At 41.8% G+C, this 19,326-nt stretch overlaps 1 protein-coding gene across 1 annotated transcript; it reads left to right on the top strand.

The window, feature by feature from the left end:
- The first annotated feature begins 1,684 nt into the window (after positions 1-1,684).
- On the top strand, positions 1,685-18,196 carry LOC134603598 (putative golgin subfamily A member 6-like protein 3). Its single transcript, XM_063449722.1, has 6 exons — positions 1,685-1,785; positions 3,712-3,836; positions 5,225-5,458; positions 7,988-8,115; positions 14,185-14,254; positions 17,861-18,196. The coding sequence occupies exons 1-6, from the start codon at positions 1,713-1,715 to the stop codon at positions 18,014-18,016; spliced, it is 786 nt and encodes a 261-aa protein (XP_063305792.1). The 5' UTR covers positions 1,685-1,712; the 3' UTR covers positions 18,017-18,196.
- The last annotated feature ends 1,130 nt before the right edge of the window (positions 18,197-19,326 follow it).

Genomic DNA, 19,326 nt, shown 5'->3' on the forward strand with positions numbered 1-19,326 from the left:
ACACAGCGTGAGGACGTCCAGCGACGCTCTAGCACAGGAAACCTGTGCTAGAAACTAGGAAGTGACCTCTAGTGGCTGTCTAATAGACAGCCACTAGAGGTGGAGTTAACCCTGCAATGTAATTATTGCAGTTTATGAAAAACTGCAATAATTACAGTTGCAGGGTTAAGTGTAGTGGGAGTTGGCACCCAGACCACTCCAATGAGCAGAAGTGGTCTGGGTGCCTGGAGTGTCCCTTTAACTAACTTTAATTAACTAACTAAAGTTTATTATAATTTTTTGTCGTTTTGCCATTTCCTTTGAATGTTTCTACTGAAGACAACAACTCACTATTTAACGAATAGACAGGGAAGAGACCAGCGACACCAGCAGGGTTATAAAGTGAGAATTGTGGATTCAAAATGATTTTCAAAGTTAATTTCAAATGTAACTATATCTGGAGAATGTTTTCAGGTTTTATTTTGGTCTTAAATTAGAAACTCACTTTAAATTTCCAACAGTTTTCACTTGAGTAAATAACCCTATCAGAATACAGAGGGACAGGCTGGAGAGAATCCGTGGCATAGAGTGAGCCGAGAAATCAGGAACCAAGAGACTGCAAGGGAAAAGAAACAGACGGGAAAGCTGGGGCTAAAAGCTGACGAGAGAGAATACACAGATTGTTAAGAGAGAGGAATTAGCGCTGTGCAGGAAAGGGTCAGCTGATCAAACCTAATTGGAAACCAAATGGCAAAAGCTCTGCCAAATTCGCTGATTTAGAAGAATTCTCCAACCCAGCTACAGTCACAGCTCAGCTGTTTTTGCTTAAACTTTGCAATTCAGTTTTCAATTCACTGCAATTCAGCGTTCAGTGAATGGATCTTTGCCTAGGGTGGCAAGAATCTGTGCCATGGCCCTGACTAAATCCGATGCATGCTCACAAATACACAAAAATAAGTCCTGCGCTCTGACTCCCACTACTCCTGGGCGGCAGCAATGACCATAGTACACATTAACCCCCAATGCATACAATAAAAACTAAATAAATGCGCTACTTGTTCGCAATCCCTAAACCCTGCACATATTTATAAAAATGGAGATTTGTAGTATCACTCCAGTGGCCATTAGACGTAAGCCCACCTGCCACGTCAAGGCAAACCTCACAAGCCATCTGACGGACAGCCGGCAGGATGCAACCTAGGAGATTTCTAAAATGAATATTTTAACAAAAATAAAATTTGCGTGTGCAAAAAAGCCTTTCAGGAGAGGTGGTAGAGAGTGGTAAAGTGGAGGTATAATGATAAAGAAATAAGAGTTTGAGATAAAACACCGCAAAACTGCGGATGAAACAAAATGGAGACTAAAGTATGGTTTCGAGAGAGTGAACGGGAAGACGTCAGGATCTGTCTCCAATGTTTTTTTTTGTTTGTTTTTTCTTTCCTATAATGATGGCAGACGTGGTGGTGGTGGCATGGTGCAAGGCCTACGATACCAACCTATGGAACGGGTTGATGTGCACGCACTGACCAAGCCATGAGCAGAGCAAGCGAGGGGCTGTGATTCATTTGCAAACTGCACATTACACTGAGGATTGCTGGCCTTTTGTTTAAATGTCCTACACTGCCCCTCCCTCCCGTCTTTCATCAAACACATACTCAGTTGCTCGGCAACATACCTTGTTTGTATTTCTCTGTATAGAGTTTGACTTAGTGTCTGGTTTCTGCTCTCCAGGGATGTCTTGTACCTTCTCCTCTACGTCCTCAGAACGGATGTCACTTAGATCCTTCCCAAAGCGCACAGGCCAGGGTAAAGTCTGTTCATCTTCCAGCGATTGGTATCTGCATGTATAGATTAATTTATTCATAGTAATTAACTACTGATTGATCTATACATTATCCTATGTTCTCCTACAAACTCTCCCTCAGATTTTGTTACCTAGAACTGACATGTTACTAACAAGAATGGACGTCCTGTATCTTTAATCTAGAACTGACATGTTACTAACAAGAAAGGACATCCTGTATCTTTAATCTAGAACTGACATGTTACTGACAAGAATGGACGTCCGGTATCTATTACCTAGAACTGACATGTTACTAACAAGAATGGACGTCCTGTATCTTTAATCTAGAACTGACATGTTACTAACAAGAAAGGACATCCTGTATCTTTAATCTAGAACTGACATGTTACTGACAAGAATGGACGTCCGGTATCTATTACCTAGAACTGACATGTTACTAACAAGAATGGACATTCTGTACCTATTACCTAGAACTGACATGTTACTAACAAGAATGGACGTCCTGTATCTTTAATCTAGAACTGACATGTTACTGACAAGAATGGACATCCGGTATCTTTAATCTAGAACTGACATGTTACTGACAAGAATGGACGTCCGGTATCTTTAATCTAGAACTGACATGTTACTAACAAGAATGGACATCCTGTATCTTTAATCTAGAACTGACATGTTACTGACAAGAATGGACGTCCGGTATCTATTACCTAGAACTGACATGTTACTAACAAGAATGGACGTCCTGTATCTTTAATCTAGAACTGACATGTTACTGACAAGAATGGACGTCCGGTATCTTTAATCTAGAACTGACATGTTACTGACAAGAATGGACGTCCGGTATCTATTACCTAGAACTGACATGTTACTAACAAGAATGGACGTCGTCCTGTATCTTTTATCTAGAACTGACATGTTACTAACAAGAATGGACATCCTGTATCTTTAATCTAGAACTGACATGTTACTGACAAGAATGGACGTCCGGTATCTATTACCTAGAACTGACATGTTACTAACAAGAATGGACGTCGTCCTGTATCTTTTATCTAGAACTGACATGTTACTAACAAGAATGGACATTCTGTACCTATTACCTAGAACTGACATGTTACTAACAAGATAGGCCGTCCTGTACCTATTACCTAGAATTCACTGCTGGCAGCCTTCATTGGTGCACGAACATTCCGTAACGCTTAACTTCGCCACATGCTAAGAATTGTGGGATATATCCACTGTCCTCTTTGGTGTGGAGGGGCTGTGGACATCATCTTGATGGAGAATAAAATTTGTCATTTGGTGGAGATTTCTCCAGCACGATGTATAGTTGACCAGCAGGTCAACCTGATGCCCACATGCTGCCATATTAACTGATCCCATTTAACTACTGACCTATTTACTAAATCAGGAATTGGGAATAACCGGCAAGAGAATTGTACATTTTAGACCAAGGTAAGTGAAATCGAAAAATTCCCCAACTTGGTTTTTGGGCCCGTACTGTGCAATGCTGCCAATTCATCCAATTCTCAGATAAGTGGATAAAATAATCCGCCTCATAATGTAAGTCGCAGAATTAAAACTGATCAGAGTAGATGCAGAATCATCATTGTAAAGCGCCAACATAGTCTACAGCGTTGTTCAATCAGTAAACAGAACTCTGACGCTCAAACAGTCTTTATCTGTATGCAGAAAAGCTCATCTGACATGGGGTTTAGAACTATATTGGCTGAAAGCTGGGGGGAGTTTGATTTTATATTTTTTAAAAAATATATATATTTTCAAAGAGTTTATTGTCCTCTTTCCATTTCTTTTGAATGAAAATACAACGCGGCAATATTTCTCTTTCTTAATCCAAAAATTGCTATTACAGACTAGACAACTGAATAAGCTCTCACAGAGAATGTTAAATCGGACTTTTCTCTCTCTAGCTTTCCAAGAGGACATTTCAGGACGTCATTCGCCCCAGGAGAGCTGCAGAGAATGTGTCGCTCTAAGAGAAGAAATTCAACAAGTCCATCTGGAGAAGGAAAAGGCTCTACGAGACCAGAAACAGGTATGATAGGTGTCCACCTCTGGTACCAGGATAGGCCTACAATGTGAGCCTAGAATTAGAGCTTTGATTTGGGCGGAACTGAATTACGGACCAACTGAAACGAACAATGACCAATCATGTTTCAGGTCATGATTCTGGATTCCGCCGGTGGCAGACATAATTAATGGGAGAAAAGATGACTGATGGTCAGGGGACTGTCATTAAACGGTGACTTTATTCACAGTGAGAAAAATATATATAGGATATAAGAAAGAACAATAAAAAAATAAAATAAAGATTTATATATTATATATTTAATAAATACATAATATATATAGATATAGATTTTTTTAATTGCTCCTCCTGTTTTCCCATCTCTTTCTTACTTTTCTTCTTGGTCTGTGAATTGAATGGTGGGAAAATGCATGTATTATATTATTTATATATTTAGCAGTACATTGAATGGCCCATTTTAGCTCCTTTTTGGGTCGTTTCATTTGGTTACACAACTGGGTTTTAGTTAATGAACTTCTGCAGAGCCGAAGCGGCAGATGTCCTCAAACATTTCAGTGAAAAATGGTTCAAAGAAGGCACAATTCCTGTCCTGCAAGTTCTTGAATCTTTAAAACCAACATTTGCCATTCCATGTTTTTCCTGGTTCCACACGGAACAGAGATGTCACAGAGATGTCTCAGTATTCTTGTCACGGTGGCACAGAAACATAGCGTTCACGCTGACAGAAATAACAAATATTTATCTTACCCGCAGTAGATCAAAGCCCGACCTCCTTCCATCTCAGTCCCCAGCGGGTGCGGCGTTAATAGGGACGCCGGCTGCTGTGGTTCCGTTTTTAATAGGGAAATAGCCTTTGCCCATGTCAAAGATGGAGCTTACATGCGTGCAACGTCACGTCATAGACATGCGCACGCGTTTTGGGGTCAGAGGTCACATACAGCTTTAGGATGGTTATTTAAACCCAAATTACCTTTTAATCAGTGCCCTGTCGTGGTTTCCCTTTGCTGGTTATCCGAGAGAGCGTTCCTGATCGTATTATTTCTGGTATTTGACTTTGGCTTCGTTTGACTTCCCTGATTTCTAGTACCCTTGACTTTTGGCTTTCCTTCATTGTTGTGTCTCTGTATCCCTGACCTCGGCAAGTATTCTGACTGTTCTTGGATACGTTAAGTCCGGACATTCTAAGGTCCGGTTATACGTTATCCTTAGTCCTAGGTGTGATATTATTCTGTGTGCTGGATCAGCTAGTTATCCTGACAATTTTGTTTTGTGACAGCTAGTGCCTCTCTCTGGGACAGTCTGACAATCAGTATCGTTATCTGTCTCTGTCTATCTGTTAATGTCCATTAATGTGTTGAACGAATGTCACAGTGTTGCCATATTCTGGGCTCTAGATGTTCCAGGACCAGCTCGTTGAAATAGCCAAGAACAGGAAGCATTTAGAGGAGGAGCGCATGGCCATGTTTCGTCGAAAACTAGAACAGGAGATGGAAGAGAAGATGCAAGTCCTGTGCCGGAGCTGGAAAGCGGAATCTGTGGATGCCATTGAGGAGGCCTGTGAGGAGACCCGTAGGGAGGCCGAGAGAGCGCAAGCGCAAGAAATTCAGAGAGTGCTGGAGGAGGCCAGGGTGAGAAAAATTCCCATCCCAGACAAATCCAGTCTACACCATGACATGTACACACAGCACAGGAACGCACACAGCAACAATACCAGCTTCACTCAAACACACTACTACACCATGACATGTACACTGTCAGGATATTTTTATCGGCAGACATTTTGTGCTATGATAGAAATTAAAGTGTATATTGCCTAAATCATTGAGAACAGAGCAGACTCCATTTTGTTATTTTCAAGTTAACAAAAGACACAAGATTTCTATCCTTTCTGTAAAACTAACCACTTTGCCAGAAGCTAAAGGAATGCTTAGTATATACAAACCTGTTGATAAGAGATGAGAACGGGGAATGGACAGACTGTTTAAATGCTAATGGAATATAATCAATTCTAAACCCAGACATTTGTGACAGAGAAGATTAAATAATTTAATTTTACTTTCTATATTGTATAACGTCCCATTGTAAGTTTAGGGGTCATATTTAGTTATAACTGTCATATTAGAAATTATAGCAGAATTTGCCAGACACATAGTCTGAAGAAAGCCCAAAGAAACTCTTGAACTGACATAAAACTTAAGTTATAGACAACTATAAAGATAAGGTAAATGACGTCAAAATAGCCACCAGGAAAAGTTAACTCTTTCCTGGATAGGTATGTTTAGTGGGACGAGACTGCCCTCTATAGACCAAATACTTAAATTGTTATCTGGAAGGAAACCACACCTCCAGTGTTTCTATTGGTCTATCACCTAGTGAATTTTTCCTTTAAAAGTTAAGACAAAGGAAAGAGAGAGGTATGCAGAGAAAGCAAAAGGTATGCAGAGGAAGCAAAGGAGTGAGCAGTCGGGGGAAAAAGTCAAAGAGTCGGAAGCAGGCTAAGTCAGGAGACAGAGAAAGAGACCCATGACATTCAGTTCCTGAGACTACCTACTAATCTGATGAAAATATCTACTCAACTGGTAATTATACTGGTTTCATTTAATTAATCTAAATTAATTACAATTTTCTAATAGCATGATATATGACTGGATAAATCACGATTAGATTTCGATATTTAGAAATCTTAGTTACTAAAGAAATATATTATTAAACTTTCTATTCTGCAGATAGAAATAAATAATTATGTATTTATGTGACATATCACATGTTAGCATATCGTGATATTTATCCAGGTGTATTGATTTGCTCTAAAATAAGATAACATATCTGTTTAGTCAAGTTAAGATTCTGCTTATAGGACATAGTAGATTACTCTTATTGGATGGTTCCAGGAAATGACTAATGAACTGGTTTAAATTTTATTTTATTTAAAATCACATGAGAATTACTTAGGAGGTCTAACCAGCATTGAAAGGGTTATTTTAACTGTCAGCTAAAGTTTTATGGCTTTATGCTGCAAACTGTGTGAAACTTTTTCTTTGTCTCTGTGAAAGACAGTCATAAATCTTGTCTTGACAATTAAGGTTGTTAGCCATTGGAAGATGTTTTTACATTACCATATTGTATTGCATCCTATGTTATACTGAATATTCATTGATTATTATCACGCATGTTACATATTATTATTATTTAAATTGTCACAATAAATTGTATCTATTTTTATAACAAATTGTGATTTTATTTATATGGAATACATTTCACTTACACAATAACGATCTTTGGGATCTGAGAATTGAAATAGTGGGCAATTCTCAACTGTTTACTATTATTATCCCATAAATATCCCCACAACACACAGTACAGCAACAACGCAAACAGCACCAATACCAGCTTCACTCACACACTATTACACCATAACATGTACACACAGCACAGGAACGCACACAGCAACAATACCAGCTTCACTCACACACACTACTACACCATGGCATGTACACACAGTACAGCAACAACGCAAACAGCACCAATACCAGCTTCACTCACACACTACCACACCATAACATGTACACACAGCACAGGAACGCACACAGCAACAATACCAGCTTCACTCACACACACTAATACACCATGACATGTACACACAGCACAGGAACGCACACAGCAACAATACCAGCTTCACTCACACACACTACTACACCATGACCTGTACACACAATACCATGACATGTACACACAGTACAGCAACAACGCAAACAGCACCAATACCAGCTTCACTCACACACTACCACACCATAACATGTACACACAGCACAGGAACGCACACAGCAACAATACCAGCTTCACTCACACACACTAATACACCATGACATGTACACACAGCACAGGAACGCACACAGCAACAATACCAGCTTCACTCACACACACTACTACACCATGACCTGTACACACAATACCATGACATGTACACACAGTACAGCAACAACGCAAACAGCACCAATACCAGCTTCACTCACACACTACTACACCATAACATGTACACACAGCACAGGAACGCACACAGCAACAATACCAGCTACACTCACACACACTACTACACCATGACATACATACACAGCACAAACAGCGAGAGTTTACGTTTCTCATGCAATTCTTTACAGATACGTTATGAAGAACATGAGAAAGAAGCCGTATCACAGGCTGTACAAATGGAAAGTAGAAACTCACAATTACAGATAGCTGACCTGGAGAACAAACACAGAGAGGACCTGGAAGTTGTCCATGAAAAGTGAGAAAACCTCACAGCTCCGGGACTAATACCAGATCTACACACACACAGCATCCTGTACTAATCCCAGCTCTACACACACACACACAGTATCCTGTACTAATCCCAGCTCTACACACGCACAGCATCCTGTACTAATCCCAGCTCTACACACACACAGCATCCTGTACTAATCCCAGCTCTACACACACAGCATCTTGTTCTAATCCCAGCTCTACACACACAGCATCCTGTAATAATCCCAGCTCTACACACACAGCATCCTGTACTAATCCCAGCTCTACACACACAGCATCCTGTACTAATCCCAGCTCTACACACACAGCATCCTGTACTAATCCCAGCTCTACACACACAGCATCCTGTACTAATCCCAGCTCTACACACACACAGCATCCTGTACTAATCCCAGCTCCACACACAGCATCCTGTACTAATCCCAGCTCTACACACACACACAGCATTCTGTACTAATCCCAGCCCTACACACACAGCATCCTGTACTAATCTAAGCTCTACACACACACAGCATCCTGTACTAATCCCAGCTCTACACACACACAGCATCCTGTACTAATCCCAGCTCTACACACACACAGCATCCTGTACTAATCCCAGCTCTACACACACACACACACACAGCATCCTGTACTAATCCCAGCTCTACACACACACACACAGCATCCTGTACTAATCCCAGCTCTACACACACAGCATTCTGTACTAATCCCAGCTCTACACACACACAGCATCCTGTACTAATCCCAGCTCTACACACACAGCATCCTGTACTAATCCCAGCTCTACACACACACAGCATCCTGTACTAATCCCAGCTCCACACACAGCATCCTGTACTAACCCCAGCTCTACACACACACACAGCATCCTGTACTAATCCCAGCCCTACACACACAGCATCCTGCACTAATCCCAGCTCTACAAACACACAGCATCCTGTACTAATCCCAGCTCTACACACACAGCATCCTGTACTAATCCCAGCTCTACACACACACACAGCATCCTGTACTAATCCCAGCTCTACACACACACAGTATCCTGTACTAATCCCAGCTCTACACACACAGCATCCTGTACTAATCCCAGCTCTACACACACAGCATCCTGTACTAATTCCAGCTCTACACACACACAGCATCCTGTACTAATCCCAGCTCTACACACACACAGCATCCTGTACTAATCCCAGCTCTACACACACAGCATCCTGTACTAATCCCAGCTCTACACACACACAGCATCCTGTACTAATCCCAGCTCTACACACACACAGCATCCTGTACTAATCCCAGCTCTACACACACACAGCATCCTGTACTAATCCCAGCTCTACACACACACAGCATCCGGTACTAATCCCAGCTCTACACACACACAACATCCTGTACTAATCCCAGCTCTACACACACAGCATCCTGTACTAATCCCAACTCTACACACCCAGCATACTGTACTAATCCCAGCTCTACACACACAGCATCCTGTACTAATCCCAGCTCTACACACACACACAGCATCCTGTACTAATCCCAGCTCTACACACACACACGGCATCCTTTACTAATCCCAGCTCTACACACTCACAGCATCCTGTACTAATCCCAGCTCTACACACACAGCATCCTGTACTAATCCCAGCTCTACACACACAGCATCCTGTACTAATCCCAGCTCTAAACACACAGCATCCTGTACTAATCCCAGCTCTACACACACAGCATCCTGTACTAATCCCAGCTCTACACACACACAGCATCCTGTACTAATCCCAGCTCTACACACACAGCATCCTGTACTAATCCCAGCTCTACACACACAGCATCCTGTACTAATCCCAGCTCTACACACACAGCATCCTGTACTAATCCCAGCTCTACACACACAGCATCCTGTACTAATCCCAGCTCTACACACACACACAGCATCCTGTACTAATCCCAACTCTACACACACAGCATCCTGTACTAATCCCAGCTCTACACACACAGCATCCTGTACTAATCCCAGCTCTACACACACAGCATCCTGTACTAATCCCAGCTCTACACACACAGCATCCTGTACTAATCCCAACTCTACACACACAGTATCCTGTACTAATCCCAGCTCTACACACACAGCATCCTGTACTAATCCCAGCTCTACACACACAGCATCCTGTACTAATCCCAGCTCTACACACACAGCATCCTGTACTAATCCCAGCTCTACACACACAGCATCCTGTACTAATCCCAACTCTACACACACAGCATCCTGTACTAATCCCAGCTCTACACACACAGCATCCTGTACTAATCCCAGCTCTACACACACAGCATCCTGTACTAATCCCAGCTCTACACACACAGCATCCTGTACTAATCCCATCTCTGCACACACAGCATCCTGTACTAATCCCAACTCTACACACACAGCATCCTGTACTAATCCCAGCTCTACACACAGCATCCTGTACTAATCCCAGCTCTACACACAGCATCCTGTACTAATCCCAGCTCTACACACACAGCATCCTGTACTAATCCCAGCTCTACACACACAGCATCCTGTACTAATCCCAGCTCTACACACACAGCATCCTGTACTAATCCCAGCTCTACACACACACAGCATCCTGTACTAATCCCATCTCTGCACACACAGCATCCTGTACTAATCCCAGCTCTACACACACACAGCATCCTGTACTAATCCCAGCTCTACACACACAGCATCCTGTACTAATCCCAGCTCTACACACACACAGCATCCTGTACTAATCCCATCTCTGCACACACAGCATCCTGTACTAATCCCAGCTCTACACACACACAGCATCCTGTACTAATCCCAGCTCTACACACACACAGCATCCTGTACTAATCCCAGCTCTACACACACACAGCATCCTTTACTAATCCCAGCTCTACACACACAGTATCCTGTACTAATCCCAGCTCTACACACACAGCATCCTGTACTAATCCCAGGTCTACACACACAGCATCCTGTACTAATCCCAGCTCTACACACACACAGCATCCTGTACTAATCCCAGCTCTACACACACAGCATCCTGTACTAATCCCAGCTCTACACACACACACAGCATCCGGTACTAATCCCAGCTCTACACACACACAGCATCCTGTACTAATCCCAGCTCTACACACACAGCATCCTGTACTAATCCCAGCTCTACACACAGCATCCTGTACTAATCCCAGCTCTACACACACAGCATCCTGTACTAAACCCAGCTCTACACACACACACAGCATCCTGTACTAATCCCAGCTCTACACACACACAGCATCCTGTACTAATCCCAGCTCTACACACACACAGCATCCTGTACTAATCCCAGCTCTACACACACACAGCATCCTGTACTAATCCCAGCTCTACACACACAGCATCCTGTACTAATCCCAGCTCTACACACACAGCATCCTGTACTAATCCCAACTCTACACACACAGCATCCTGTACTAATCCCAACTCTACACACACAGCATCCTGTACTAATCCCAGCTCTACACACACAGCATCCTGTACTAATCCCAGCTCTACACACACAGCATCCTGTACTAATCCCAGCTCTACACACACAGCATCCTGTACTAATCCCAACTCTACACACACAGTATCCTGTACTAATCCCAGCTCTACACACACAGCATCCTGTACTAATCCCAGCTCTACACACACAGCATCCTGTACTAATGCCAGCTCTACACACACAGCATCCTGTACTAATCCCAACTCTACACACACAGCATCCTGTACTAATCCCAGCTCTACACACACAGCATCCTGTACTAATCCCAGCTCTACACACAAAGCATCCTGTACTAATCCCAGCTCTACACACACAGCATCCTGTACTAATCCCATCTCTGCACACACAGCATCTTGTACTAATCCCAACTCTACACACACAGCATCCTGTACTAATCCCAGCTCTACACACAGCATCCTGTACTAATCCCAGCTCTACACACACAGCATCCTGTACTAATCCCAGCTCTACACACACAGCATCCTGTACTAATCCCAGCTCTACACACACAGCATCCTGTACTAATCCCAGCTCTACACACACAGCATCCTGTACTAATCCCAGCTCTACACACACACAGCATCCTGTACTAATCCCATCTCTGCACACACAGCATCCTGTACTAATCCCAGCTCTACACACACACAGCATCCTGTACTAATCCCAGCTCTACACACACACAGCATCCTGTACTAATCCCAGCTCTACACACACACAGCATCCTTTACTAATCCCAGCTCTACACACACAGTATCCTGTACTAATCCCAGCTCTACACACACAGCATCCTGTACTAATTCCAGGTCTACACACACAGCATCCTGTACTAATCCCAGCTCTACACACACACAGCATCCTGTACTAATCCCAGCTCTACACACACAGCATCCTGTACTAATCCCAGCTCTACACACACACACACAGCATCCTGTACTAATCCCAGCTCTACACACACACAGCATCCTGTACTAATCCCAGCTCTACACACACAGCATCCTGTACTAATCCCAGCTCTACACACACAGCATCCTGTACTAATCCCAGCTCCACACACACACACAGTATCCTGTACTAATCCCAGCTCTACACCCACAGCATACTGTACTAATCCCAGCTCTACACACACAGCATACTGTACTAATCCCAGCTCTACACACACAGCATCCTGTACTAATCCCAGCTCTACACACACAGCATCCTGTACTAATCTCAGCTCTACACACACAGCATTCTGTACTAATCCCAGCTCTACACACAGCATCCTGTACTAATCCCAGCTCTACACACACAGCATCCTGTACTAATCCCAGCTCTACACACACACACAGCATCCTGTACTAATCCCAGCTCTACACACACACAGCATCCTGTACTAATCCCAGCTCTACACACACAGCATCCTGTACTAATCCCAGCTCTACACACACAGCATCCTGTACTAATCCCAGCACTACACACACACAGCATCCTGTACTAATCCCAGCTCTACACACACAGCATCCTGTACTAATCTCAGCTCTACACACACAGCATCCTGTACTAATCCCAGCTCTACACACACACAGCATCCTGTACTAATCCCAGCTCTATACACACAGCATCCTGTACTAATCCCAGCTCTACACACACACAGCATCCTGTACTAATCCCAGCTCTACACACACAGCATCCTGTACTAATCCCAGCTCTATACACACAGCATCCTGTACTAATCCCAGCTCTACACACACAGCATCCTGTACTAATCCCAGCTCTACACACACAGCATCCTGTACTAATCCCAGCTCTACACACACAGCATCCTGTACTAATCCCAGCTCTACACACACAGCATCCTGTACTAATCCCAGCTCTACACACCCACATCCTGTACTAATCCCAGCTCTACACACACACAGCATCCTGTACTAATCCCAGCTCTACACACACACAGCATCCTGTACTAATCCCAGCTCTACACACACAGTATCCTGTACTAATCCCAGCTCTACACACACAGCATCCTGTACTAATCCCAGCTCTACACACACACAGCATCCTGTACTAATCCCAGCTCTATACACACAGCATCCTGTACTAATCCCAGCTCTACACACACACAGCATCCTGTACTAATCCCAGCTCTACACACACAGCATCCTGTACTAATCCCAGCTCTATACACACAGCATCCTGTACTAATCCCAGCTCTACACACACAGCATCCTGTACTAATCCCAGCTCTACACACACAGCATCCTGTACTAATCCCAGCTCTACACACACAGCATCCTGTACTAATCCCAGCTCTACACACACAGCATCCTGTACTAATCCCAGCTCTACACACACACAGCATCCTGTACTAATCCCAGCTCTACACACACAGCAGTATCCTGTACTAATCCCAGCTCTACACACACAGCATCCTGTACTAATCCCAGCTCTACACACACTGTATCCTGTACTAATCCAAGCTCTGGACCCAGAATTTTATGTAAATGTATTCCTTCTAATTTTAGAGTCTATACTGTACAGGAGCAGTTGAATGGCGTGATACGTGAGAAGATGGATTTTGAGTCTAAATTTAAGGTACCTATTTTGTAAGGGATCGTCTGGCACCCCGACTGGGTACCTCCGTTAAAGGATGCTCCATCGTTTCCTGAGGCCTCCAAGCACTCTAGCCGACACCACAATCACCGAATCAGAGAGGCATATAAATCCTATCAAGCATATGAATGCTGTAAACAGTTGAATAGGAACTATACGAATAGGTTTTCAATCCTAGCAGTCAAACTGGAACAGCATACAATAAATCCTCCCGCAATAATGAGACGACACTTCACTTTGAGGGTTAAGCAGGAACTCCAGATTTATTCACACACTGTCTTATAAAGGATTCTCCCATGCAAGGGAGGGATTTACAATACACCAATCACACAATGGTTACATCCCACAGATTCCCTCCCCTTATCCTGAGAGGAAACTCAATTATACATACAGTTAAAACATACTTTCTACCCAACTTTCATAACTCTAAAACCATACATCATATTTACATAAAAATACATATCCACAATCAATCCATTCAGGGGAACAACATATAAAAACATGGCATGAATCAGACCAGGGGTTCAAAAGTTAGTAAAGTATCTTTTAAAAAACCCTGCCAGCATGGCTTTCCGGCTCAGACCGGTTTTACAGAGCCCTCTCTCATGGAGACAATGGAGAAGTAATCCAATTACCTCCCAGGACAGGGACAAGACTCCATTATGCACATGGTGACACAAAGACAGTAAAACACTTTAAAATACATAAAGTCACCTTTTACACATAACACACAGACATTTCACATATCCCCAGATAGCTGGGATCTGAGCGCACAAAACTACCGAATAGCGCGCAGATCCTATTCACACAGTTCAATTGCCATGGAGCTAAAGTCTTTCCCATAGTCTTTCATTATATGAATATCTCCATGGCATAGCTATCTGGGGTATCACCGCTCACACAGGGCAAGTACCGAATGACCCCACTGTATTTAAAGGGCCAGAATGAGTGACATGCACTCTGTTAGGGCCGAATACTGTTTTTAACCCCTTAAGGACCAAACTTCTGGAATAAAAGGGAATCATGACATGTCACACATGTCATGTATCCTTAAGGGGTTAAAGGGCCCAATCTCCCAGGGCCATAGTCCAAAGGCAAGAGGCGGGCAAGCAGCCCCCTCCAAGGACATGTGGCGAGGTCGGTTTCACCACATATTTAATCTCCAGAATGCTAGCTCCTCCTATTATACATTTTCACTCTGCTTTATATAACTTTATGGAAATAATCTTTTAATTTAAATTCGCCCCTCCTACTTTCAGTAAGCCCCACCCATTTTATCCAATTAAGTACATTTCAGATAGCTTTACCTTTTTACTTTAATTTGTCCTCATTCTTTTTAGAGAGCTCTCACACTTCCCTTCAATATCGCCCCTCCCCTTTTAGATAGCTGTATCACTTCTCTCTGATTTAGCCCCTCCCATTTCATAGTTACATAGCTGAAAAGAGACTTGCGTCCATCAAGTTCAGACTTCCTCACATTTGTTATGCTGTTGATCCAAAAGAAGGCAAAAAATCCAGTTTGAAACGGTTTCCAATTTTACACAAAGTTGGAAAAAAATCCTTCTCTACCCCGGAATGAGAAGTCAGATCTCTTCTCGGATCAAACACTATTACTCCACATATTAGAAATTATATCCCTGTGTGTTATGTTTTTGCAAGTATTTATCCAATTGCTGTTTAAACATCTTTACGGAATTCCACATCCTTATTGTTCTTTAAAAACCTTTTCCTTTCCCTTAGATTAAATCTCCTTTCTTCCAGTCTAAATGCATGACCTCGTGTCCTATGTAAAGTCCGATTTATGAATAGATTTCCACACAATGATTTATATTGCCCCCGAATATATTTGTATAATGTTATCATATCCCCTCTGAGGCGTTGTTTATCTAAACTAAAGAGGTTTAAATTTGTTAAACTCTCTTCATAACTAAAATCTTCCTTTTTCATTAATACTTTTTAGCCCGTCTCTGCAGTTTTACTAGTGCCATGATATCCTTCTTTAGAACAGGTGCCCAAAATTGCACAGCATATTCACGGTGTGGTCTTACCAGTGATTTATAAAGAGGCAAAATTATATATTCATCCGAGACTTGATTAAACTTTTTATTATACATGACAAAACCATACTGGCCTTAGCAACTGCAGATTGGCATTGCATATCGCTGCCTAATTTGTTGTCTATAACAATTCCCAAATCCTTCTCGTGTGTGGTTACCCCTAATTCACTACCATTTAGGGTGTAAATTGCTTGTGCATTCTTGACCCCGAAGTGCATAACTTTGCATTTCTCTATGTTAAATTTCATCTGCCATTTTAGTGCCCTGTCCCCTAATCTATCCAAATCCCTCTGCAGCAAAGCAATATCCTGCTCACATTTTGTTACTTTACAAAGTTTTGTGTCATCTGCAAACACTGAAACATGACTTTCAATGCCCATTTCAAGATAATTTATAAATATGTTAAATAGAAGCGGTCCCAAAACAGAACCCTGAGGGACACCACTTACCACTGTTGTCCAGCTTGAAAATTTACGGTTAATGATGACACTGTACACTGTAGGCACCCAGACTACTCCATCTCATTGAAGTGGTATGGGTGCAGAGTCCCTGCCCCCCCATAGTCTTGTAATGTAAAACATTGCCGTTTTAGAGAAATTGTTATGTTTACATTGCAGTACTAAGACTGCCTCTAGTGGCTGTCTATCAGAGAGTTTGAGCGTGTGAAATCAGAGAAAACCCCACAGAAAAACACGTAGGCAATGCTTTCCTATGGGCAAGGCTTAATGCATGCACAGCACTTGCCGTGTATGTGCACCAGTTCCCCCCCATATCGAAAGACATTGGAGGAGGCAGACTAGGACAAAGCGCAAAGGAACATAGTGTTAGGAGTACAGCTTTGTATTCCTAGCACTATAGAGGGAAACTGTAGTGCCAGAAATACAAAGCTGTATTCCTGGCACTACGGTTCCCCCTGCCTCCGCCCTTCCTTCTGCCCCACCCTCCTCCCCAGTAAATAAAGGGTTAAAACACTTTTATTGACTTACCTTTTCCCAGCACGATATCCCTCGGCGCTGGGTAGACGCTCCGCCCCCTCCTCGGTCCCGCAACGAGCGGAGTCTAATGCGCATGCACGGCAAATGCCACTCGCACATTAGACCTCCCGATAGGAAAGCATTGATTCAATGCACTCTTATGGGGGGAAACCATGCAGAGCGCGAGGACGTCCAGCGTCAGACACCAGACCCAAAAAACTATTTCAATCCAGGAAGACTTAGAGCTGCAATGTAAACATTGCAGCACTAGGTGTTTAACATTGCAGCACTAGGTGCAAAAGGGAGATTGCACCCAGATTACTTCAATTTTCTGCTCCTCCTCTGATTGTATGTCATTTCCCCCTTTGCTTTCTCTCTGCTTCCTGTATTTCAGCCAGACTATCCACCAATGGCCATGCTCCAGTGATTCTCTATGAGAATTGTATCTAGAATTTCTTCCTGACAGCGCACCCCCTCCTTCCCATTAACCATACCCCCTTTCTTAATAACTTACCCCAGGGTCCTCTAGTCTTTATGTCTGCCTCCTTTTTCCTCAGGAGCTTCAGCTGAATTACAAGAGGTTTATTGACCTAACGGACTCGGCCCTCCACTCAGATTACCTCCTGCGCCTGATCCGACTTGGAAAGCCACCCGGCTTTGCTCATTGTGCCGTGCAGACAGAGGACATCATCACCAACACTAACGTAAAATAACAATGACAATACAGAAATAACGTAATACAGCTTAATACAGCAACAATACAGAAATAACTTAAAACAGCGAAATACAACGACAAAACAGAAATAACGTTATACAATGACAATACAGAAATAACGTAATAAAACGTGATACAACAACAATACAGAAATAATGTAATAAAACGTGATACAATGACAATACATAAATAATGTAATACAACGTGATACAATGACAATACAGAAATAACGTAATAAAACGTGATACAACAACAATACAGAAATAATGTAATAAAACGTGATACAATGACAATACATAAATAATGTAATACAACGTGATACAATGACAATACAGAAATAACGTAATAAAACGTGATACAATGACAATACATAAATAATGTAATACAACGTGATACAATGACAATACAGAAATAACGTAATAAAACGTGATACAACAACAATACAGAAATAATGTAATAAAACGTGATACAATGACAATACATAAATAATGTAATACAACATGATACAATGACAATACAGAAATAACGTAATAAAACGTGATACAATGACAATACATAAATAATGTAATACAACGTGATACAATGACAATACAGAAATAACGTAATAAAACGTGATACAACAACAATACAGAAATAATGTAATAAAACGTGATACAATGACAATACATAAATAATGTAATACAACGTGATACAATGACAATACAGAAATAACGTAATAAAACGTGATACAATGACAATACATAAATAATGTAATACAACGTGATACAATGACAATACAGAAATAACGTAATAAAACGTGATACAACAACAATACAGAAAGAATGTAATACAACGTAATACGACAATACAGAAATAACGTAATAAAACGTGATACAATGACAATACAGAAATAACGTAATAAAACGTGATACAACAACAATACAGAAATAATGTAATACAATGACGATACAGAAATAATATAATATAACGTAATACAATATACAACGTGATACAATGACAATACATAAATAATGTAATACAACGTGATACAATGACAATACAGAAAGAATGCAATACAGCGTGATACAATGACAATACAGAAATAATGTAATACAACGTGATACAATGACAATACAGAAATAATGTAATACAATGTAATACAGCAACAATACAGAAATAACTTAATACAACATGATACAATGACAATACAAAAATAATGTAATAGAACGTGATACAATGACAATACAGAAATAATGTAATACAATGACAATACAGAAATAATGTAATAAAACGTGATACAATGACAATACAGAAATAATGTAATAAAAC

The sequence above is a fragment of the Pelobates fuscus genome, chromosome 3, assembly GCF_036172605.1.
Source record: "Pelobates fuscus isolate aPelFus1 chromosome 3, aPelFus1.pri, whole genome shotgun sequence".
NCBI lineage: Eukaryota > Metazoa > Chordata > Amphibia > Anura > Pelobatidae > Pelobates > Pelobates fuscus.